Source organism: Scardinius erythrophthalmus, assembly GCF_964197995.2.
Source record: "Scardinius erythrophthalmus genome assembly, chromosome: 19".
Taxonomy (NCBI): Eukaryota; Metazoa; Chordata; class Actinopteri; order Cypriniformes; family Leuciscidae; genus Scardinius; species Scardinius erythrophthalmus.
The window spans coordinates 1,350,001-1,370,000 of record NC_138239.1 but is presented as its reverse complement, the minus strand read 5'-3'; the positions used below and the strand labels follow the sequence as shown (position 1 = coordinate 1,370,000).

Genomic DNA, 20,000 nt, shown 5'->3' with positions numbered 1-20,000 from the left:
GTTCCGCACACACTCACTGTGATGTGTTTTCCTCAATCCTGCGGTTCCGCACACATTCTCTGTGATGGTTTTCCTCAATCCTGTGGTTCCGCACACACTCACTGTGATGTGTTTTCTTCAATCCTGCGGTTCCGCACACACTCACTGTGATGTGTTTTCCTCAATCCTGCGGTTCCGCACACATTCTCTGTGATGGTTTTCCTCAATCCTGTGGTTCCGCACACACTCACTGTGATGTGTTTTCCTCAATCCTGCGGTTCCGCACACACTCACTGTGATGTGTTTTCCTCAATCCTGCGGTTCCGCACACATTCTCTGTGATGTGTTTTCCTCAATCCTGCGGTTCCGCACACACTCACTGTGATGTGTTTTCTTCAATCCTGTGGTTCCGCACACACTCACTGTGATGTGTTTTCCTCAATCCTGTGGTTACGCACACACTCTCTGTGATGTGTTTTCCTCAATCCTGCGGTTCCGCACACACTCACTGTGATGTGTTTTCCTCAATCCTGCGGTTCCGCACACACTCTCTGATGTTTTCCTCAATCCTGTGGTTCCGCACACATTCTCTGTGATGGTTTTCCTCAATCCTGTGGTTCCGCACACACTCTCTGTGATGTGTTTTCCTCAATCCTGCAGTTCCGCACACACTCTATGTGATGTGTTTTCCTCAATCCTGTGGTTCCGCACACACTCTCTGTGATGTGTTTTCCTCAATCCTGTGGTTCCGCACACACTCACTGTGATGTGTTTTCCTCAATCCTGCGGTTCCGCACACACTCTCTGATGTTTTCCTTAATCCTGTGGTTCCGCACACATTCTCTGTGATGGTTTTCCTCAATCCTGTGGTTCCGCTCACATTCTCTGTGATGTGTTTTCCTCCATCCTGTGGTTCCGCACACACTCACTGTGATGTGTTTTCCTCAATCCTGCGGTTCCGCACACACTCACTGTGATGTGTTTTCCTCAATCCTGTGGTTCCGCACACACTCTCTGTGATGTGTTTTCCTCAATCCTGCGGTTCCGCACACACTCACTGTGATGTGTTTTCCTCAATCCTGTGGTTCCGCACACACTCACTGTGATGTGTTTTCCTCAATCCTGTGGTTCCGCACACTCTGTGATGTGTTTTCCTCAATCCTGCGGTTCCGCACACACTCACTGTGATGTGTTTTCCTCAATCCTGCGGTTCCGCACACACTCTCTGATATTTTCCTCAATCCTGTGGTTCCGCACACATTCTCTGTGATGGTTTTCCTCAATCCTGTGGTTCCGCTCACATTCTCTGTGATGTGTTTTCCTCCATCCTGTGGTTCCGCACACACTCACTGTGATGTGTTTTCCTCAATCCTGCGGTTCCGCACACACTCACTGTGATGTGTTTTCCTCAATCCTGTGGTTCCGCACACACTCTCTGTGATGTGTTTTCCTCAATCCTGCGGTTCCGCACACACTCTCTGATGTTTTCCTCAATCCTGTGGTTCCGCACACACTCTCTGTGATGTGTTTTCCTCAATCCTGTGGTTCCGCACACACTCACTGTGATGTGTTTTCCTCAATCCTGTGGTTCCACACACACTCACTGTGATGTGTTTTCCTCAATCCTGCGGTTCCGCACACACTCACTGTGATGTGTTTTCCTCAATCCTGTGGTTCCGCACACACTCACTGTGATGTGTTTTCCTCAATCCTGTGGTTCCGCACACACTCACTGTGATGTGTTTTCCTCAATCCTGTGGTTCCGCACACACTCACTGTGATGTGTTTTCCTCAATCCTGCGGTGCCGCACGCACTCTCTGTGATGTGTTTTCCTCAATCCTGTGGTTCCGCACGCACTCACTGTGATGTGTTTTCCTCAATCCTGTGGTTCCGCACACACTCACTGTGATGTGTTTTCCTCAATCCTGTGGTTCCGCACACACTCACTGTGATGTGTTTTCCTCAATCCTGCGGTTCCGCACGCACTCACTGTGATGTGTTTTCCTCAATCCTGTGGTTCCGCACGCACTCACTGTGATGTGTTTTCCTCAATCCTGTGGTTCCGCACACACTCACTGTGATGTGTTTTCCTCAATCCTGCGTTTCCGCACACACAGATGTGTTTCTCTTCAGGTCGAGCAGCCGCTGCGCTCTAAGAAGTGTGTTTGGCAGAAGCTGTTGTCTAAGCAGAGGAAGAGAGCAGTGGTGGCGTGTTTCAGGATGGCTCCACTATACAACCTGCCCAGGTAACACTCACTCTCTATCTATCTATCTATCTATCTATCTATCTATCTATCTATCTATCTATCTATCTATCTATCGATCTATCTGTCTTCATCTATCTATCCATCTATCTATCTATCTGTCTGTCTTTATCTATCTATCTATCTATCTGTCTTCATCTATCTATCTATCTATCTATCTATCTATCTATCTATCCATCTGTCTACATCTATCTATCTATCTATCATCTATCTATCTATCTGTCTGTCTGTCTGTCTGTCTGTCTGTCGTCTATCTATCTATCTATCTATCTATCTATCTATCTATCTATCTATCTCTAACTGTCTGTCTGTCTATCCATCTGTCTATATCTATCTATCTATCTATCTACCTATCTATCTGTCTTTATCTATCTATCTATCTATCTATCTATCTATCTATCTCTAACTGTCTGTCTGTCTGTCTGTCTGTCTGTCTGTCTGTCTGTCTGTCTGTCTGTCTATTCATCTGTCTATATCTATCTATCTATCGATCTATCTATCTGTCTATCTGTGTATCTATCTATCTTTCTATCTCTATCTGTCTGTCTATCTGTCTATCTATCTGTCTGTCTATCTCTCTGTCTATCTATCTATCTATCTATCTATCTATCTATTGTGATGTCATGAGAGGTTGCACAGCTCTAAGCGGGACAGTTCAAGTAGTGCAAGGACACAAGGTTCAAATATAACCAAGGATTTTATTAAAGTTCTTGGGAATCAACAGAAACAGTGTTCCAAATTCAAAAGTGTAACTAAGGTTCAGGTTGATCTTCAACAGTCAAAACTTAAACGATGCCTCTTCTGGTGGTGAATTTCACAATTCCGATTCCCTTAGGTAAATAAACAGTCTTTTCCAACCTTACTTCAATCAGTGCTGCAGCCCGTGGCCAATTCAGCAGTAAGTCCTTCAAATGTCTGGTAAGTATTTCCAACCTTCAGTATTCCTCGTAGGAATGATACTTGAGCGGTCTGGTCCTCCTCTGCAGAGACAACAACCTGAAGCTTGTCTCCCAAACCTCACACTCACATTAACTGTGTTTCTGATCCTTAAAAAGCCCTTCAGCTCATCAGACTCTGATCAGTTTCAGGTGTGCGGGAATGTGGTGTATTGAGGGGTGGAGTTCCCAATTCCACCAGCAGATGGAGCCATAGCTGTTTGTGGTTGCAGCCATCTCAGGGGAATGTAGCGCCCCTCCAGGACACAGCCTCTTGTGACATCACACATTCCCCCCCTCAAGACCGACGTCCTCGTCGGGGTGAAGGAGGTGAAAAAGGCGTCACGCCGGGAGAGGGCATCCGCATTGCCGTGGCGCTTGCCAGCCCTGTGGACAACAGAAAAGTTGAATGGTTGCAACCATCTGGTAACTCTACTATTAGTTTCCCTATTCCTGGCCATCCACTGCAGAGGGGCGTGATCAGACACCACCGTAAAACGTCGGCCCAGGAGGTAGAAGCGCAAGGATTCCAGGGCCCATGTTACAGCGAGACATTCTTTTTCCACAGTGGAATAGTTCTTCTCTCTTGGAAGTAGCTTCCTGCTTAGGTAGAGAACGGGATGTTCCTCACCGTTATGTGCTTGGGCGAGTACCGCCCCCAGACCCACTTCTGAAGCATCCGCCTGGACAATGAATTCTTTCTTGAAGTCTGGCGCCACCAGGACCGGACTGGAGCACAGAGCTCGCTTCAAGTTGACAAAGGCTGCCTCCGCCGCAGGGTTCCACCTCACCATTCGTGAGTGGCGTTTAGTTGTCAGTTCTGTTAAAAGTGTAGCTATGGTAGCAAAATCCGTAATAAAACGTCTGTAGTAGCCAGCTAGGCCCAAAAACGACCTCACCTGTTTCTTGGTGATGGGCTGTGGCCAGTCCTGTATGGCCCGCAACTTGGCTTTCTGAGGCTTGACCAACCCCCGTCCAATGGTGTATCCCAGGTAGTTCGTCTCGCTGAAGGCCAGCCTGCACTTCTTTGGGTTCGCGGTGAGCCCTGCTTCCCTGAGCGAATCAATCACAGCTTGCACTCGGGGTATGTGGCTGGCCCAATCTGGACTTTGTATGACCACATCATCCAAATATGCCGCTGCGTACCTCTTGTGGGGAGCAAGGACTCGATCCATCAAGCGTTGGAACGTGGCAGGTGCTCCGTGGAGACCAAACGGAAGCCGGGTATATTGGTAGAGCCCCTCCGGTGTGGCAAAGGCCGTCTTCTCCTTGGACGCTGGGGTCAGGGGCACCTGCCAGTAGCCTTTTGTGAGGTCAAGAGTGGTTAGGAAGCGAGCATGCCCTAAGGAGTCTATCAAATCATCGACACGAGGCATTGGGTATGCATCAAATTCAGACACTTCATTCAACTTCCGATAATCATTACAAAATCGTACTGACCCGTCTGGTTTGGGAACGAGTACAATGGGGCTTGCCCAGGCACTTTGGGACTCTTCGATTACTCCCAGTTCCAGCATCTTCCTTACTTCCTCCTGAATAGCCATTTTACGAGCCTCCAGCACGCGGTAGGGCCGCTGGTTTACCGTTTGGCCAGGCATGGTGCGGATCTCGTGTTGGATCACTTCCGTATGCCCGGGGAGGGAGGAGAAGACATCTCGGTTACGATCCACCAGTTCCAGGGCCATCTGCCGTTGATGTGGGGACAGGCTTGGACCCACCTGAACCTCTTCTCGCACCGGTTCTTTGGACTCTGTGGGGGGTAGACAGCTGAACAGCGCCTCCCTGGCGTGCCACTTCTTTAAGAGGTTAATATGATAAATCTGCTCAGGTTTTCTTTTATCAGGTTGCCTCACCTTATAGTTTACCTCTCCCACACGTTCAATGACCTCATATGGTCCTTGCCAGGTTGCGAGGAATTTACACTCAACGGTTGGCACCAGGACCAGCACTCTGTCCCCCGGCTTAAACTCTCTGGGCTGAGCAGACCTGTTGTAGGAGGCTTGCTGTTGCCGTTGAGTGGTCTCCATGTGTTCACGCATCATGGGATAGATGGCCTTCATTCTCTCCCTCATGGCCCCGATATGCTCGATCAGGGTCCGCTGTTGGCATGGCTGCTCCTCCCAGGCCTCCTTGGCAATGTCCAGCAGCCCTCTGGGTCTGTAGGAAAGCAAGAGCTCGAAGGGTGAAAAACCAGTAGAAGACTGAGGTACCTCTCTTACCGCAAACAGTAGGTATGGTAGCAGCTGATCCCAGTTGCGCCCATCTTCCCCAACCGCCTTCCGCAGCATGGATTTTAGTGTTTTGTTAAAACGTTCGACCAAGCCGTCCGTCTGGGGGTGGTAGACTGAGGTTCTCAGTTGTTTGATCTTCAGTAAAGCACAGAGTTCTTTCATCACCCTGGACATGAATGGAGTCCCTTGGTCCGTCAATATCTCCTTTGGGATTCCCAAACTAGTTGAGAGAAGGAACAGCTCCTTGGCGATTTGTCTGGATGTAGCCTTCCTCAGCGGGATGGCCTCAGGATACCGGGATGCATAGTCCAGGATGACCAGAATGTACTGATGCCCCCTGGAACTTTTCGGTAAGGGCCCAACTATGTCCAGTCCAATCCTCTCAAAAGGAGTTTCGATAATGGGTAAGGGAATGAGCGGGTTTCTATATGTGGGCTTTGGCGCCACCTGCTGACACTCAGGGCAACTACGACAATAGTTCTCTATCTCTTTGTGTACTCCTGGCCAAAAGAAGCGTTGCATGATTCTTTCCTTAGTCTTCTCTACCCCTAGGTGGGCCCATAGCGGGTGCGTGTGTGCTAAATTGAGTACGGTGGCCCGATAGGGCTGTGGTACGAGGAGCTGTTCATGCACTTCACCATTTTTCTTTACTACCTGATACACTAACCCCCGGCTTACTGCGAAATGGGGGTAAGTAGGGCTTGTCCTATCCCCTAGCACTACTCCCTCTAACACCTGCACATTTCTTAAGGCATTTGTAAGAGTGGGATCTTGTAACTGGGCTGTACCATACTGGCCTGTGAGAGGGGGAAGCTCTTTGGTGCCTTGGACGTCTTCCTCACTGGAGACCGGAGTACTTTCCTGGGCCATGTTTTCTTCTCCCGTATCTGGACCAGTGTCTGTGTCAGCCTGGGCACCTGCCATCCCTGCAAGAGTACAGGCTGGAGTGAGTGATTCTGAGGGTTGCACTTGAGTATTCTCAGGATGAGTCTTACCCCTCCGCTTCCGAGGTACACGGACTAGCCTTTCCTGAGTCTCTCTCCACAGCAGGTGAAATGCTGGGCAGTCTCGTCCAATTAGGACAGGGACGGGTAGGGAATCAACCACACCCGCCACCGTGAGTATGGTTCCCCGGGTAGTGGTCATTGTGAGTTCAGTGATGGGGTAGTCTCTGGTGTCTCCATGGACACAGGAAACTGGGAGGACTTTCCCTGGGGTCAGACACGATGGACCCACCAGGTCCTTCCGTACCAGGGTGACCCGGCTACCTGAATCTAGTAAGGCCTCTACGTCATGGTGATTCACAGTCACCGGGCAGGTGGGTGGTCGATCTGGGGTGCCATCTATGATTCCCACAAGCGAGGCAAAACGGTGGGCGGGTGGTGAGCTGGAGGAATCAGCAGTGGGCATAGGTTCATCCGCCGGTTTCCCACACTGCCAGGAGATGTGTCCCATCTCCCCACACCGGTAACACTGTCGGGTTTCGCTCTCCCGGAGTATTCTTCCTGGACCCGGCTGGCTTCTGGCTCCCCCTGGAGCCTGGACAGCTCCTGAAGTGGCTGGGTTGGAACCTTGGGGATCTTTGGACGGGTTCCTCCCGTCTGTGGCGAGGACGCACTCGTGGGCTCTTTTCTGGAAGCACGAAGCATCTCTGCAGTGGCCTGGTACTTTTCTACAGCTTCCACGGTTAGATCGGCCGTGGTCAAGGCCTGTTGACTGATGATCCGTTTCGCCTCATAAGGCAGGGCCCGTAAGTAACGATCCACCACAATGGCCTCCACTACCGCAGCTGCCGTATTCTTCTTCGGTTCCAGCCATCTCTGTGTGATCCGGACAAGTTCGTGCATCTGCGCACGAGGGGGCTGGTCTGGTTGGAAGGTCCAGCTGTGGAAGCGCTGGGCCATACTAAACTTGGTGAGCCCATTTCTGCTGAGGATCTCAGCCTTCAGGGCATCATAGTCAGTCACCTGGTCAGGGGCCAGGTCCCGGACAGCATTCAGGGATTCCCCCGTTAGGAAGGGCGCTAACAGTCCAACCCACTGTGCCCTGGGCCAGGCTTCCCTAATGGCCGTGGCTTCAAAAGCATGCAGGTATGCCTCAACGTCATCTGTGGCCCCCATCTTGGATAAGAAGTCACTTGCCTTTATTGGGCGGACATTCCGGACGGCCATCTGTTTCTGTAGCTGCAATTCCTCTGCCTTCAGAAGGTTGGCTCTTTTTTGCTCCTCCAAGAGAGCCACGTTCGTTTGCATTTGGGCTTGCTGGCCAGCAATAAGGGCTTTCAAAATTTCCTCCATTTTGTTATGTGCGGGGCCAACGGCCAATTTGGAAAAGTGGGCAATCAAACTTTCAGTGTCCTCCTCTGACATGCACTATTAACACTTGAGCTTTGCCCGCATTCTCCACCAAATGTGATGTCATGAGAGGTTGCACAGCTCTAAGCGGGACAGTTCAAGTAGTGCAAGGACACAAGGTTCAAATATAACCAAGGATTTTATTAAAGTTCTTGGGAATCAACAGAAACAGTGTTCCAAATTCAAAAGTGTAACTAAGGTTCAGGTTGATCTTCAACAGTCAAAACTTAAACGATGCCTCTTCTGGTGGTGAATTTCACAATTCCGATTCCCTTAGGTAAATAAACAGTCTTTTCCAACCTTACTTCAATCAGTGCTGCAGCCCGTGGCCAATTCAGCAGTAAGTCCTTCAAATGTCTGGTAAGTATTTCCAACCTTCAGTATTCCTCGTAGGAATGATACTTGAGCGGTCTGGTCCTCCTCTGCAGAGACAACAACCTGAAGCTTGTCTCCCAAACCTCACACTCACATTAACTGTGTTTCTGATCCTTAAAAAGCCCTTCAGCTCATCAGACTCTGATCAGTTTCAGGTGTGCGGGAATGTGGTGTATTGAGGGGTGGAGTTCCCAATTCCACCAGCAGATGGAGCCATAGCTGTTTGTGGTTGCAGCCATCTCAGGGGAATGTAGCGCCCCTCCAGGACACAGCCTCTCGTGACATCACACTATCTATCTATCTATCTGTCCGTCCGTCCGTCCGTCCGTCCGTCCGTCCGTCCGTCTGTCTATCAATCGTCTGTCTGTCTGTCTGTAAGTCTATCCATCAATCCATCTATCTATCTATCTATCTATCTATCTATCTATCTATCTATCTATCCATCCATCTATCTATCTATCTATCTGTCTGTCTGTCTATCAATCGTCTGTCTGTCTGTCTGTCAGTCTATCCATCAATCCATCTATCTATCTATCTGTCTGTCTGTCTGTCTGTCTGTCTGTCTATCTATCTATCTATCTATCTATCTATCTATCTATCTATCTGTCTATATGTCTGTCTGTCTATCTATCTATCTATCTGTCTGTCTGTCTGTCTGTCTGTCTGTCTGTCTATCTATCTATCTATCTATCTGTCTATATGTCTGTCTATCTATCTATCTATCTATCTATCTATCTATCTATCTATCTGTCGGTCTATCTGTCGGTCTATCTATCTCTATCTGTCTGTCTGTCTGTCTGTCTGTCTGTCTTATCTATCTATCTCTCTATCTGTCAATCTATCTGTCAATCTCTCTGTCTGTCATTGACTCCTTTGATTCTGATCGTTCGTCACATCGAGACCCAAACCATGAGCAGAGGCTGAGCTCCATATGTGTATAATTGCCTTAGAAATCAAACTTTACTTTTTTATTTTACTTCTCAAAACTCCAATCAATCCATTTGATTGTATAATATATGAGTGTTTTTTTATCTAATATGAATGATACGTTTTTGTTTGTAACAATCCACTTGAATTTTTTTAAACATTTTTAAAGGGGCTGTATGTAGAATTCAGAAACCCTTGTTTTTAGCGCCACCAGTGGCCGTTCAGTGAACTGCAGAGACACTCGTAACACACGAGACTGGATGTGATCCAAGGCCCTGATATACTCACTGCAATGCTCTTTCATTCTTTGCTTAGAAGTAAAAAAGATGTTGTATATACCTTTGCAGCGATAAACTGCTGAGAGAGACAATTAGATGAATTCAGTTGAGAAAGCATCTGATCATAGAGATGTGGATTCTGGAAGTTTGCAGCAGATCTGAGATTCACCGGAATCATGTCGACAGATGCGCTCATTAAAATCACACTGTTATGAAAGTCTGATTATAAAGTATATTAGAGACTATATAGATCTGACTATGTGAGACTATAGCTTGAATTATTCTCTTTTCTTTGCATGACTGACGTTACAGTGCAGAACGGCTCTTTCTGCATAATCCTGAACATTGTATAAGCATTAGTTTCATGTGCGATTGAACGGAAGAGGCTCTCGGGAGCGTAACGTCATGCTTTTGATTTTCGTGTTGAAACCAGAGAGTTCTTCACATAAACATCAGTCTCGTTACAAGCTGTTCACACAATGACAATAAAAAAGCAATTAATACATGAAAATTCTTGCATAAAGCCCCTTTAAGTGTTTGTTATATGCACTCTTTTATACATCTATATTTTTTTTGCATATATATATAATTTATCTTTGTGTATGTATATATAATTGTCTTTAAAGTTTAATTTATTTAATACATTTAGTTTGCAAATATATTTAAACAAAAAAAATGGCTTGTTAAAAATGTGTTATTATTAATAATATTTTTTGTACAGTTCAAATGTTGTTTTATCTCATATGTTCAGCCGCTTTTATGTCCTGTCGCTGTAAACCATTTTTACTAGTGCTGGGAAACGCGATTAATTGCATCCAAAATAAAAGTTTGTGTTTACATAATATATGTGTGTGTGTACTAGGGGTGTGCGATATATATCGTCTGCGATAATATTGTAATTGTTCTTTAACGATGTGCGATTTGACATTGAGTACAGCCTATCCCTCACACACACACACACACACACACACACACCCAGAGAGTGTACGCATACTCTACGTGATGTAGTCTTGTAGATTAGACTAGTGCGGCTGCGCGTTTAGAGTACACACTTTCACTGCGTGATTTAGTCTTTATTTATAGCGTTTAGTAATAAATATCACAAGAGTGCAGTTTTCTCCAATTATCAGCATGATAACAAATGTGATATTGATTTTATACAAGTTTAATAAACAAGAAGTTAATATTAAGTGACTTATATTTTAAACATCATATTGCCTGTTTTTGCTCTATTTCGCCAACGAAAATAGTTAAAAACAAAGCCACACACGCCGGTGTTTCCTTACTGAGTGAATCAGCTTTTTGAATGCATCAGTTGACTAGGATAGATTAAGATAGTCAAATGCTTCTTTCCTTGAATGAATCCACCGTTTGAATGAATCGGTTGAATCTCAATGATTCGCACGTTAACAGTGCCTTGCTGCCACCTACTGGTGGTTTCAATTTCACATTTAAAGTATCTTGTTTTAAATAATTTTAAATATCAATATTCAATATTGCAAAGATTAATTTTGTTGATACTGATTTCATGTGATTGGTAACAGCCCTATTGTGTCTTATTTTTATAATTGAATTTGATTCAATCATACCTGCAAACTTGTCGCTTTTCGGCGACAATCGCCGTTTTCTTGACATTTCTCTGGGCCAATCGGAATCTTAGCACTTTTTCTCTTGGCCAATTGGAATCTTAGGACTTGCGTCAGAATCTTGAAGCACACAGCGTCAACTGAGCTGAGCTTGCCATTTGATGAGACGCCTGGCTACAGTGCGAGTCTAATGGAAACTCGCGCATGAATTTTCCTGCATTTTAGCGCCCACCAAAATGATTTTTTGTCCCGCCAAAGTCTTATTTGATCGGTGAGTAATGTAGATGAACGGCTGCGTTTGTGACAGGACGTATGTTTAACTGAAAGAACGAGCAGAGAGAGAGAGAGATCCGGTCGCGCGCGCGCACTCTCTGTGTAAACGACTTCACCGTCTCCAAACTAGGCGCTGTGTTGCTCTCTCTCCCTCGCACGCACATATTAATCAAAAATAAATCGACACGGTGTTAAAAGGTCGAAAGACCTTTTTTTTTCTGAATTACTGCAGGGTGTGAATTTTGCTAAATAAGTTTCCTTATCTTCTCTGAAAAGCGTTCTGGACATTCAGCTGACTTAAACAACACTTTAATTAAACGAAATAAAACTATACAGTGATGAAATGTTTTTATGTTGACACAAATCTTGGATGTCAGTGTCCTAACTGCTGGGATAATCACACAACGCGCACGACACGTCCAATTCGCGAATGACTCCTTTGAACCGATTCATTTTAATGAATGGTTAAAACAACTAATCTTTCCAACAGTGAATTCAGGAGACGTCTGAATCGGTGTAACTAATCAGTAACACTTTACAATAAGGTTATATTTATTACATAAATTTTATAAAAAAAGTACAGTTTGCTAACTCAAGCTTAAACTTCAAAATAAAGAAAACCACTTGTTTTTTTTTTAAAAATAAGCATATGACTACATTTTTCCACACAGTGCTATCAAGAATCGATAAGAGAATCGATAAAGAATTGGATCGATAATCAGAATCGTCAGTGGCATTATTATTGATAAAATCTTATCAATTCCCATCCCTATGTGAAGACCGTAAAATTATAATCACATTAAAGAACATACATGTTTTTTTTAAGAGTTTTTTTTTTTAAGAGTTAAAAGATTAAAACATTTTGCTAACATGAGGTCTTATTGTGTCACTGTCAGTCTTTTTACATCAGTGCAAAACTAGGGTATGCAGATTAATTATTATTATTATTATTATACATTATTCATCAGCATGCATTGATTAATCCCATGGCATGTAGCAAAAAAAAACATGCCATACCTTTCAACCCCCCCCCCCCCCCCCCCCCCCCGCCGGCGACACTGTCACCTTTTTTAGTCTGAGGAGTTTGCAGGTCTGTTCAATTTATGTAATTGACACAATTGAATTAGGTTTAAAGGGGTCATATAATGCCATTTTTGTACAAGCTAATATGATTCTTTAGGGTCTAAATTAAAAGTTTGTAATATACTTTAATTAAAAATTCTCATTAGTATTGTAAGAAAACACTCATTTTACCTGGTCAAAAACAGCTCTGTTTTCAGCACGCCGTTTAAGTGCATGTGTCTTTAAATGATAATGAGCCTTGCTCACCCCGCCCCTCTGTTCTGTGCGTACACCGTAACACAATAACACAATAACCATAACGCGTTGTTCATTATAAACGTGGGATTATGAATTATATTGAGAACGACGTATATAGAAAACATGCCGTAATGTACCTGAGTGTAAACCTTAGCCACATTCATCGTGAAGCGTACAGCAAGTGATTTGCAAACATTAATATAAATATTAATATAAAGGTTAATAAAACGTTACACTCACTTCAGTTCTTCTGGAGGTGCAGCTGGTACACGAATAGTTGGTACCGATCCTTTTTTCAGGAGCAGCTTGTTAGCAAAACCAGCTTTATACTGACCCTCGTTTGTAAAGCAGTCTGGTGTGTGAAATGATTCGCGCAAACATGAAAGCACTGACGTTGATCGTGGGGAATATTCCCTTCGAAAACAAACTCAGCCACTGCGTCTTCAGCGGTTCGGATTTAGGAACATCAAAATGATGCTGTGTTCGTTATTACACCCAAGAACAGAACACCACAATCGGACTATGATTGACAGCTCGCTCACGAGCGAGGGCGGGTCTGTGTTGAAACGCTGCTCTCAATCAACAATCGTGGGAGGGGCGTCGATTTTGTGACGTCACAAAATCAAACGGCTTGATTTGAGATGGGGGAAAACATATAAGAAGATTAAAAAAAAAACACTGGATGGATTTTTATCATTTTATGATGGTTGTGTACAGGCACTGCCTACACACATCTCAGTACAATCAACTTGTAAAAGTGCATGTACCATTATATGACCCCTTTAAAAAATGGCTTCATAAACGTAAAAATGCCCATATTAGGTATAAATCAATTGAAACATATTGGCAAAAAATAATTTCTGTCACTCAGAATATGAAGAATATCAAAAACTAATAATCGTTATCGGGAAAATCCCAGAAAATATCGAGATATAATTTTTTGTCAATATCGCACACCCCTAGTGTGTACTGTGTATAATTACTTTGCATATATAAATACACACATGTATATATTAAAGAAACACAGTACACACACATATATTATGTAAACAAACTTTTATTTTGGAATGCGATTAATCGTGCCCAGCACTAATCTTTACTAATAACAGTGTTATTGTTCTGTTGTGTAACTGTGACTCAGATTCTGTGACTTGTTTCCTCTCCACGTCACGTTCCTGTTCTCAGGCACAAAATTAATAATTACTTCCTGAATTCCTACCGACACATTTGGCTGGGCAGAATTCTTGAGTGTTCTGACAATGACCGTCTGCTCGCTGTGCTAACGGTAACATAGCGCTCAGACAACGCCTGCTTTGCTCGCGGAAACCCCCGTTTCTGAGCCATGGTTTGGACGGTAACTCACACTAACTGTCTGACGGGTCATCTGAGATGTTAAAGGCTCCATCTTCATCTGTGTTATCAGTTCTTCTCTATATAAGTGTCAGTGTTTCTGAACTTCTGAAACGCCTCCATTGTATCTTGAGTTTCTTCCGGGAACGAACACGTCACAATATTCCTCATTATAATAATTCATACACAGAATAAAGGGGCAGGGCCTGGTTGAGTTAGTTAGTAGTGTGTTGAAATCAAGCTACAACCTTCCGGTGTCTCTCTTGAATCCAACACTGAAGTGAGTTAAACTGCAGTTCATCCACTGGCCACTAGAGGCCGGCTGCAGAAGAGACTCAATCCCATAGACTCGCATGTTAAAATGCTCAACTTTACAGCAGAAAAAAACATGTTTACAGTCTGGTGCAAAAAGTGGTTTTGGTGTTTATAGCTAATGTTGCCCTTCATGACGACTGTGAGGCGGGTGAATTATTTTATGAATCATCCGTTTAAATTATATTAAGCCTTAAAGTTCTGCATAATTAAGGGCGTGGCCACTTGAGTGACAGGTGGATTGCCGCTGATGTCACTTCTAGCCGTTTGTCTGCTGTCTGTTAGCATCACGTCACCTCAGCTAATCCTCAGCTGCACAGTTTCGTTTATCCGGGAGTGACGCGCGGCCAAGATGGCGATTATTTAAGATGATGATTATTTAAGATGGCCTTATTTTTTTACAGTCTATGGTTGAAACTGGCGGTTATGGTAAGGGGTAAGGGGCGGGACATTTCCCAAACACGCTCGAAGTGCTCGACCAATCACAACACACTGCTCCAGCCGACCAATCAGAGCACAGTGTGCTTTTCAGAAGGAGGGGCTTCATAGAGACAGGAAGTAAACAGAGCGTTACTGACAGACTGGGAAGAGAGGAGCCGCAACAATGGAGAATATGAGGAAAATAATCAACATTCAAATTCTAGAAGAGACCAAAAACACACAATATGGCATCTTTAAAGTTTTATAGATCTTTGATGTCACATCTACACGATGACCCGTCAGATGAACCCTAACTAACTAACTAACTAACTGACCCTCCAGCACTTCTTGTTTCCCTAGCCTCGCCCTGGCAACCCTGTTGCTATGTTAACCCTGTCTCCTCTTCCTGGCAACCGTTGCTATGTTAACCCTGTGTCCTCCTGCTGTCCCGTCTCAGGCATCGCTCCATTAACCTGTTCCTCACCGGATACCAGCGGCTCTGGATAGAGGCAGAGATGTACTCGTTTGAGGAGAAGCTAGTGCAGGATCTGGCCGTAAGTAACTTTACGCTCGAGTCGAGCCGCTGGTTTCCACACTAGACCCAGTGAAAGCCAAACAGGAGTTTTGTGTCTTTTAGTTTGTGTCTGAGATCCAACTAAACAAACCTTATAGCTGATATGACATTAGTTGTGTCCCAGATAGGGTTGGGAATCAAATACTTGAGGTCAGGAATCAGATACTTGTTATAAAATTAAAATTGCGATTCCTCTTATCGATTCCTATGTGAGCATTTCAATATGACTAAACAATTCAACTGGGAGAGACTCTGTTTTCTGTTTTCATGTGTATCAGTAAAATGGATCCGTGCAGCTTTTAAAGTGACAGCAGCTTAATATTACTGCTCTATAATAACGCTAATATTCCCGCTCTATAATAACGCTAATAATCCCGCTCTATAATAATGCTAATTTTCCCGCTCTATAATATTCCTGTCTATAATAACACTCATATTCCCGCTCTATAATACAATACAACTTTAACATAGTAGGATGTCCTGTTACTTTATCCTCTACAGTAAAAGACCCGGGTGTTATACTAGACTGCAACCTGTCTTTTGAAAATCATATTTCATATGTTACAAAAACAGCCTTTTTCCACCTTAGAAACATTGCTAAGCTACGTAATATGCTATCAGTTTCTGATGCAGAAAAGTTAGTTCATGCATTCATGACCTCGAGACTAGATTACTGTAATGCTTTATTAGCTGGTTGTCCTGCATCCTCAATAAACAAGCTACAGTTAGTCCAAAATGCCGCCGCTAGAGTTCTTACTAGATCAAGAAAATATGATCATATAACACCGATTTTATCATCACTGCATTGGTTACCTATAAAGTCCCGTATTAATTACAAGGTATTGCTACTGACTTATAAAGCTATTTAACGGATATTCTATCACCCTATAATCCATCGCGCTCTTTAAGATCACTAAATTCGAGGCTTTTGGTCATACCTAGGATATCCAGATCCACCAAAGGAGGGAGAGCATTTTCACATTTAGCTCCAAAGCTCTGGAATAGCCTTCCTGATACTGTTCGTTGCTCAGACTCGCTCTCCCAGTTTAAAACTAGATTAAAGACGCATCTCTTCAGCCAGGCATTCATATAATACTTTTAATCTTACAGTTAAATCCGACCTCTAGTTCATAAACGCCAGAGGAGAACTGGCCCCCGACTGAGCCTGGGTTCTCCCAAGGTTTTTTTTTTTCTCCATTAGGTCACCTGATGGAGTTTTTCGGTTCCTTGTCACTGTTGCCTTTGGCTTGCTCAGTTGGTTACCAAACGTGGACGTTTTTTCCACTAGAAACAAACCTTGTTGTGTTATTTTGATTTAATACTGTGAAGCTGCTTTGATACAATCTGTATTGTGAAAAGCGCTATACAAATATACTTGACTTGATTTGACTATAATAACACTAATATTCCCGCTCTATAATAACGCTAATATTCCCGCTCTATAATAACGCTAATATTCCCGCTCGATAATAACGCAAATATTCCCGCTCTATAATAACACTAATTTTCCCGCTCTATAATATTCCCGCTCTATAATAACGCTAATATTCCCGCTCTATAATAGCACTAATATTCCTGCTGTCTCTATAATAACACTAATATTCCTGCTCTATAAAGACACTAATATTCCCGCTCTATAATAACACTAATATTCCTGATCTGTAATAACACTAATATTCACGCTCTATAATAACACTAATATTCCCGCTCTATAATAATGCTAATATTCCCGCTCTATAATAACACAAATATTCCCGCTCTATAGTAACACTAATATTCCTGCTGTCTCTATAATAACACTAATATTCCCGCTCTATAACACTAATATTTCCGCTCTATAATAACACTAATATTCCTGCTGTCTCTATAATAAAACTAATATTCCCGCTCTATAATAACCATAATATTCCTGCTCTATAATAACACTAATATTCCTACTTTATAATAACACTAATATTCCTGCTCTATAATAACACTAATATTCCCGCTCGATAATAACACTAATATTCCCGCTCTATAATAACACTAATATGCTCTATAATAACACTAATATTCCCGCTCTATAATAACACTAATATTCCGCTCTATAATAACACTAATATTCCCACTCTATAATAACACTAATATTCCTGCTGTCTCTATAATAACACTAATATTTCCGCTCTATAATAACACTAATATTCCCGCTCTATAATAACACTAATATTCCCACTCTATAATAACACTAATATTCCTGCTGTCTCTATAATAACACTAATATTCCCGCTCTATAATAACACTAATATTCCTGTTGTCTCTATAATAACACTAATGTTCCCGCTCTATAATAACACTAATATTTCCGCTCTATAATAACACTAATATTCCCGCTCTATAATAACACTAATATTCCTGCTCTATAATAACACTAATATTCCTGCTGTCTCTATAATAACACTAATATTCCTGCTGTCTCTATAACACTAATATTCCTGCTCTATAATAACACTAATATTCCTGCTCTATAATAACACTAATATTCCTGCTGTCTCTATAATAACACTAATATTCCTGCTGTCTCTATAATAACACTAATATTCCTGCTCTATAATAACACTAATATTCCTGCTCTATAACACTAATATGCCTGCTGTCTCTATAATAACACTAATATTCCCGCTCTATAATAACACTAATATTCCCGCTCTATAATAACACTGATATTCCCGCTCTATAATAACACTGATATTCCCGCTCTATAATAACACTAATATTCCTCTCTATAATAACACTAATATTCCTCTATAATAACACTAATATTCCTGATCTATAATAACACTAATATTCCTGCTCTATAATAACACTAATATTCCTGTTGTCTCTATAATAACACTTATATTCCCGCTCTATAATAACACTAATATTCCTGCTCTATAATAACACTAATATTCCCGCTCTATAATAACACTAATATTCCCGTTCTATAATAACACTAATATTCCTGTCTATAATAACACTAATATTCCTGTCTATAATAACACTAATATTCCTGTCTATAATAACACTAATATTCCTGTTGTCTCTATAATAACACTAATATTCCTGTTGTCTCTATAATAACACTAATATTCCCGCTCTATAATAAAACTAATATTCCTCTATAATAACACTAATATTCCCGCTCTATAATAAAACTAATATTCCTCTATAATAACACTAATATTCCCGCTCTATAATAACACTAATATTCCCGCTCTATAATAACACTAATATTCCCGCTCTATATTAACACTAATATTCCCGCTCTATAATAACACTAATATTCCCGCTCTATAATAACACTAATATTCCTCTCTATAATAACACTAATATTCCTCTCTATAATAACACTAATATTCCTGCTCTATAATAACACTAATATTCCCGCTCTATAATAACACTAATATTCCCGCTCTATAATAACACTAATATTCCCGCTCTATATTAACACTAATATTCCTGCTTTATAATAACACTAATATTCCTGCTCTATTATAACACTAATATTCCCGCTCTATAATAACACTAATATTCCCGCTCTATAATAACACTAATATTCCTGCTTTATAATAACACTAATATTCCCACTCTATAATAACACAAATATTCCTGCTGTCTCTATAATAACGCTAAAATTCCCAGTCTATAATAACACTAATATTCCTGCTCTATAATAACACTAATATTCCTGCTTTATAATAACACTAATATTCCTGCTCTATAATAACACTAATATTCCTGTTGTCTCTATAATAACACTAATATTCCTGCTCTATAATAACCCTAATGTTCCCGCTCTATAATAACACTAATATTCCCACTCTATAATAACACTAATATTCCTCTATAATAACACTAATATTCCCGCTCTATAATAACACTAATATTCCCGCTCTATAACACTAATATTCCTCTATAATAACACTAATATTCCTCTATAATAACACTAATATTCCCGCTCTATAATAACACTAATATTCCCGCTCTATAATAACACTAATATTCCCGCTCTATAATAACACTAATATAATTCTTGTTTAATTACTGAGTGTTTATTGTTTGAAGTTTATATTAGTTGGGCTAGTTGTTCTTCTGTGGTGTTTTTAAACCACAGGCAATCGCTCCTCGTGTGAGAGTTCTTCAGCCTGTGGATTTGTGTTCATGATATTCAGATACAGTTACATGTTTTGCAATAAGACTTAATGTGAATGATATCTAAGGTTGATTTTTCCTTATTGGAATCAAAATTAGGAATCGATAAGCAGAATCGAAATAGGAATCAGAATCGTTCAAATTGAAGCGATCCCCAACCCTGGTCCACATGACCCTCTGTACACACTGTACACTATGAGCTGAACTCAATCTGCACTGAAGATCTGCTTTAACAGCGGAAGAATCATTCATAAGCTCTCCAGAGAGTCAGACTGTGGAGTTTCCTCTTCCTGCCTTTACTCCCTGCACTGATGCATGATGGGTGTTTTCAGTGCTTAACCTGCTGAGCATCACTAACTGGAACACGCACGGCTGCATGAGTGAAAGTACCGTGGTGAATTCACATGTACTAGAGCAGATCATAATGTGCTGATCCTCACTGTGAGAGACCTGAGCGAGATATATTACGAGATATTAAACAGGATTGAAGTATGTGATGTGTGGTGTGTGTGTGTGTGTGTGTGTGTGTGTGTGTGTGTGTGTGTGTGTGTGTGTGTGTGTGTGTGTGTGTGTGTGTGTGTGTGTGTGTGTGTGTGTGTGTGTGTGTGTGTGTGAAGAAGACGCAGCCAAAGACTGATGAAGAGGAGGAGG

General features: G+C 42.2%; 1 protein-coding gene across 1 annotated transcript in view; it reads left to right on the top strand.

Moving 5' to 3' along the window:
* The window catches only part of LOC308679742 (ryanodine receptor 3), a 187,170-nt gene that overhangs the window by 138,605 nt on the left and 28,565 nt on the right, over positions 1–20,000 (top strand). Inside the window, exons 76-78 of the mRNA XM_081347395.1 lie at positions 2,114–2,226; positions 15,063–15,159; positions 19,955–20,000. The exon at positions 19,955–20,000 is cut by the window's right edge and continues 76 nt beyond it. Coding sequence (XP_081203521.1) covers positions 2,114–2,226; positions 15,063–15,159; positions 19,955–20,000 — 256 coding nt within the window. The remainder of the gene's footprint in view (positions 1–2,113; positions 2,227–15,062; positions 15,160–19,954) is intronic.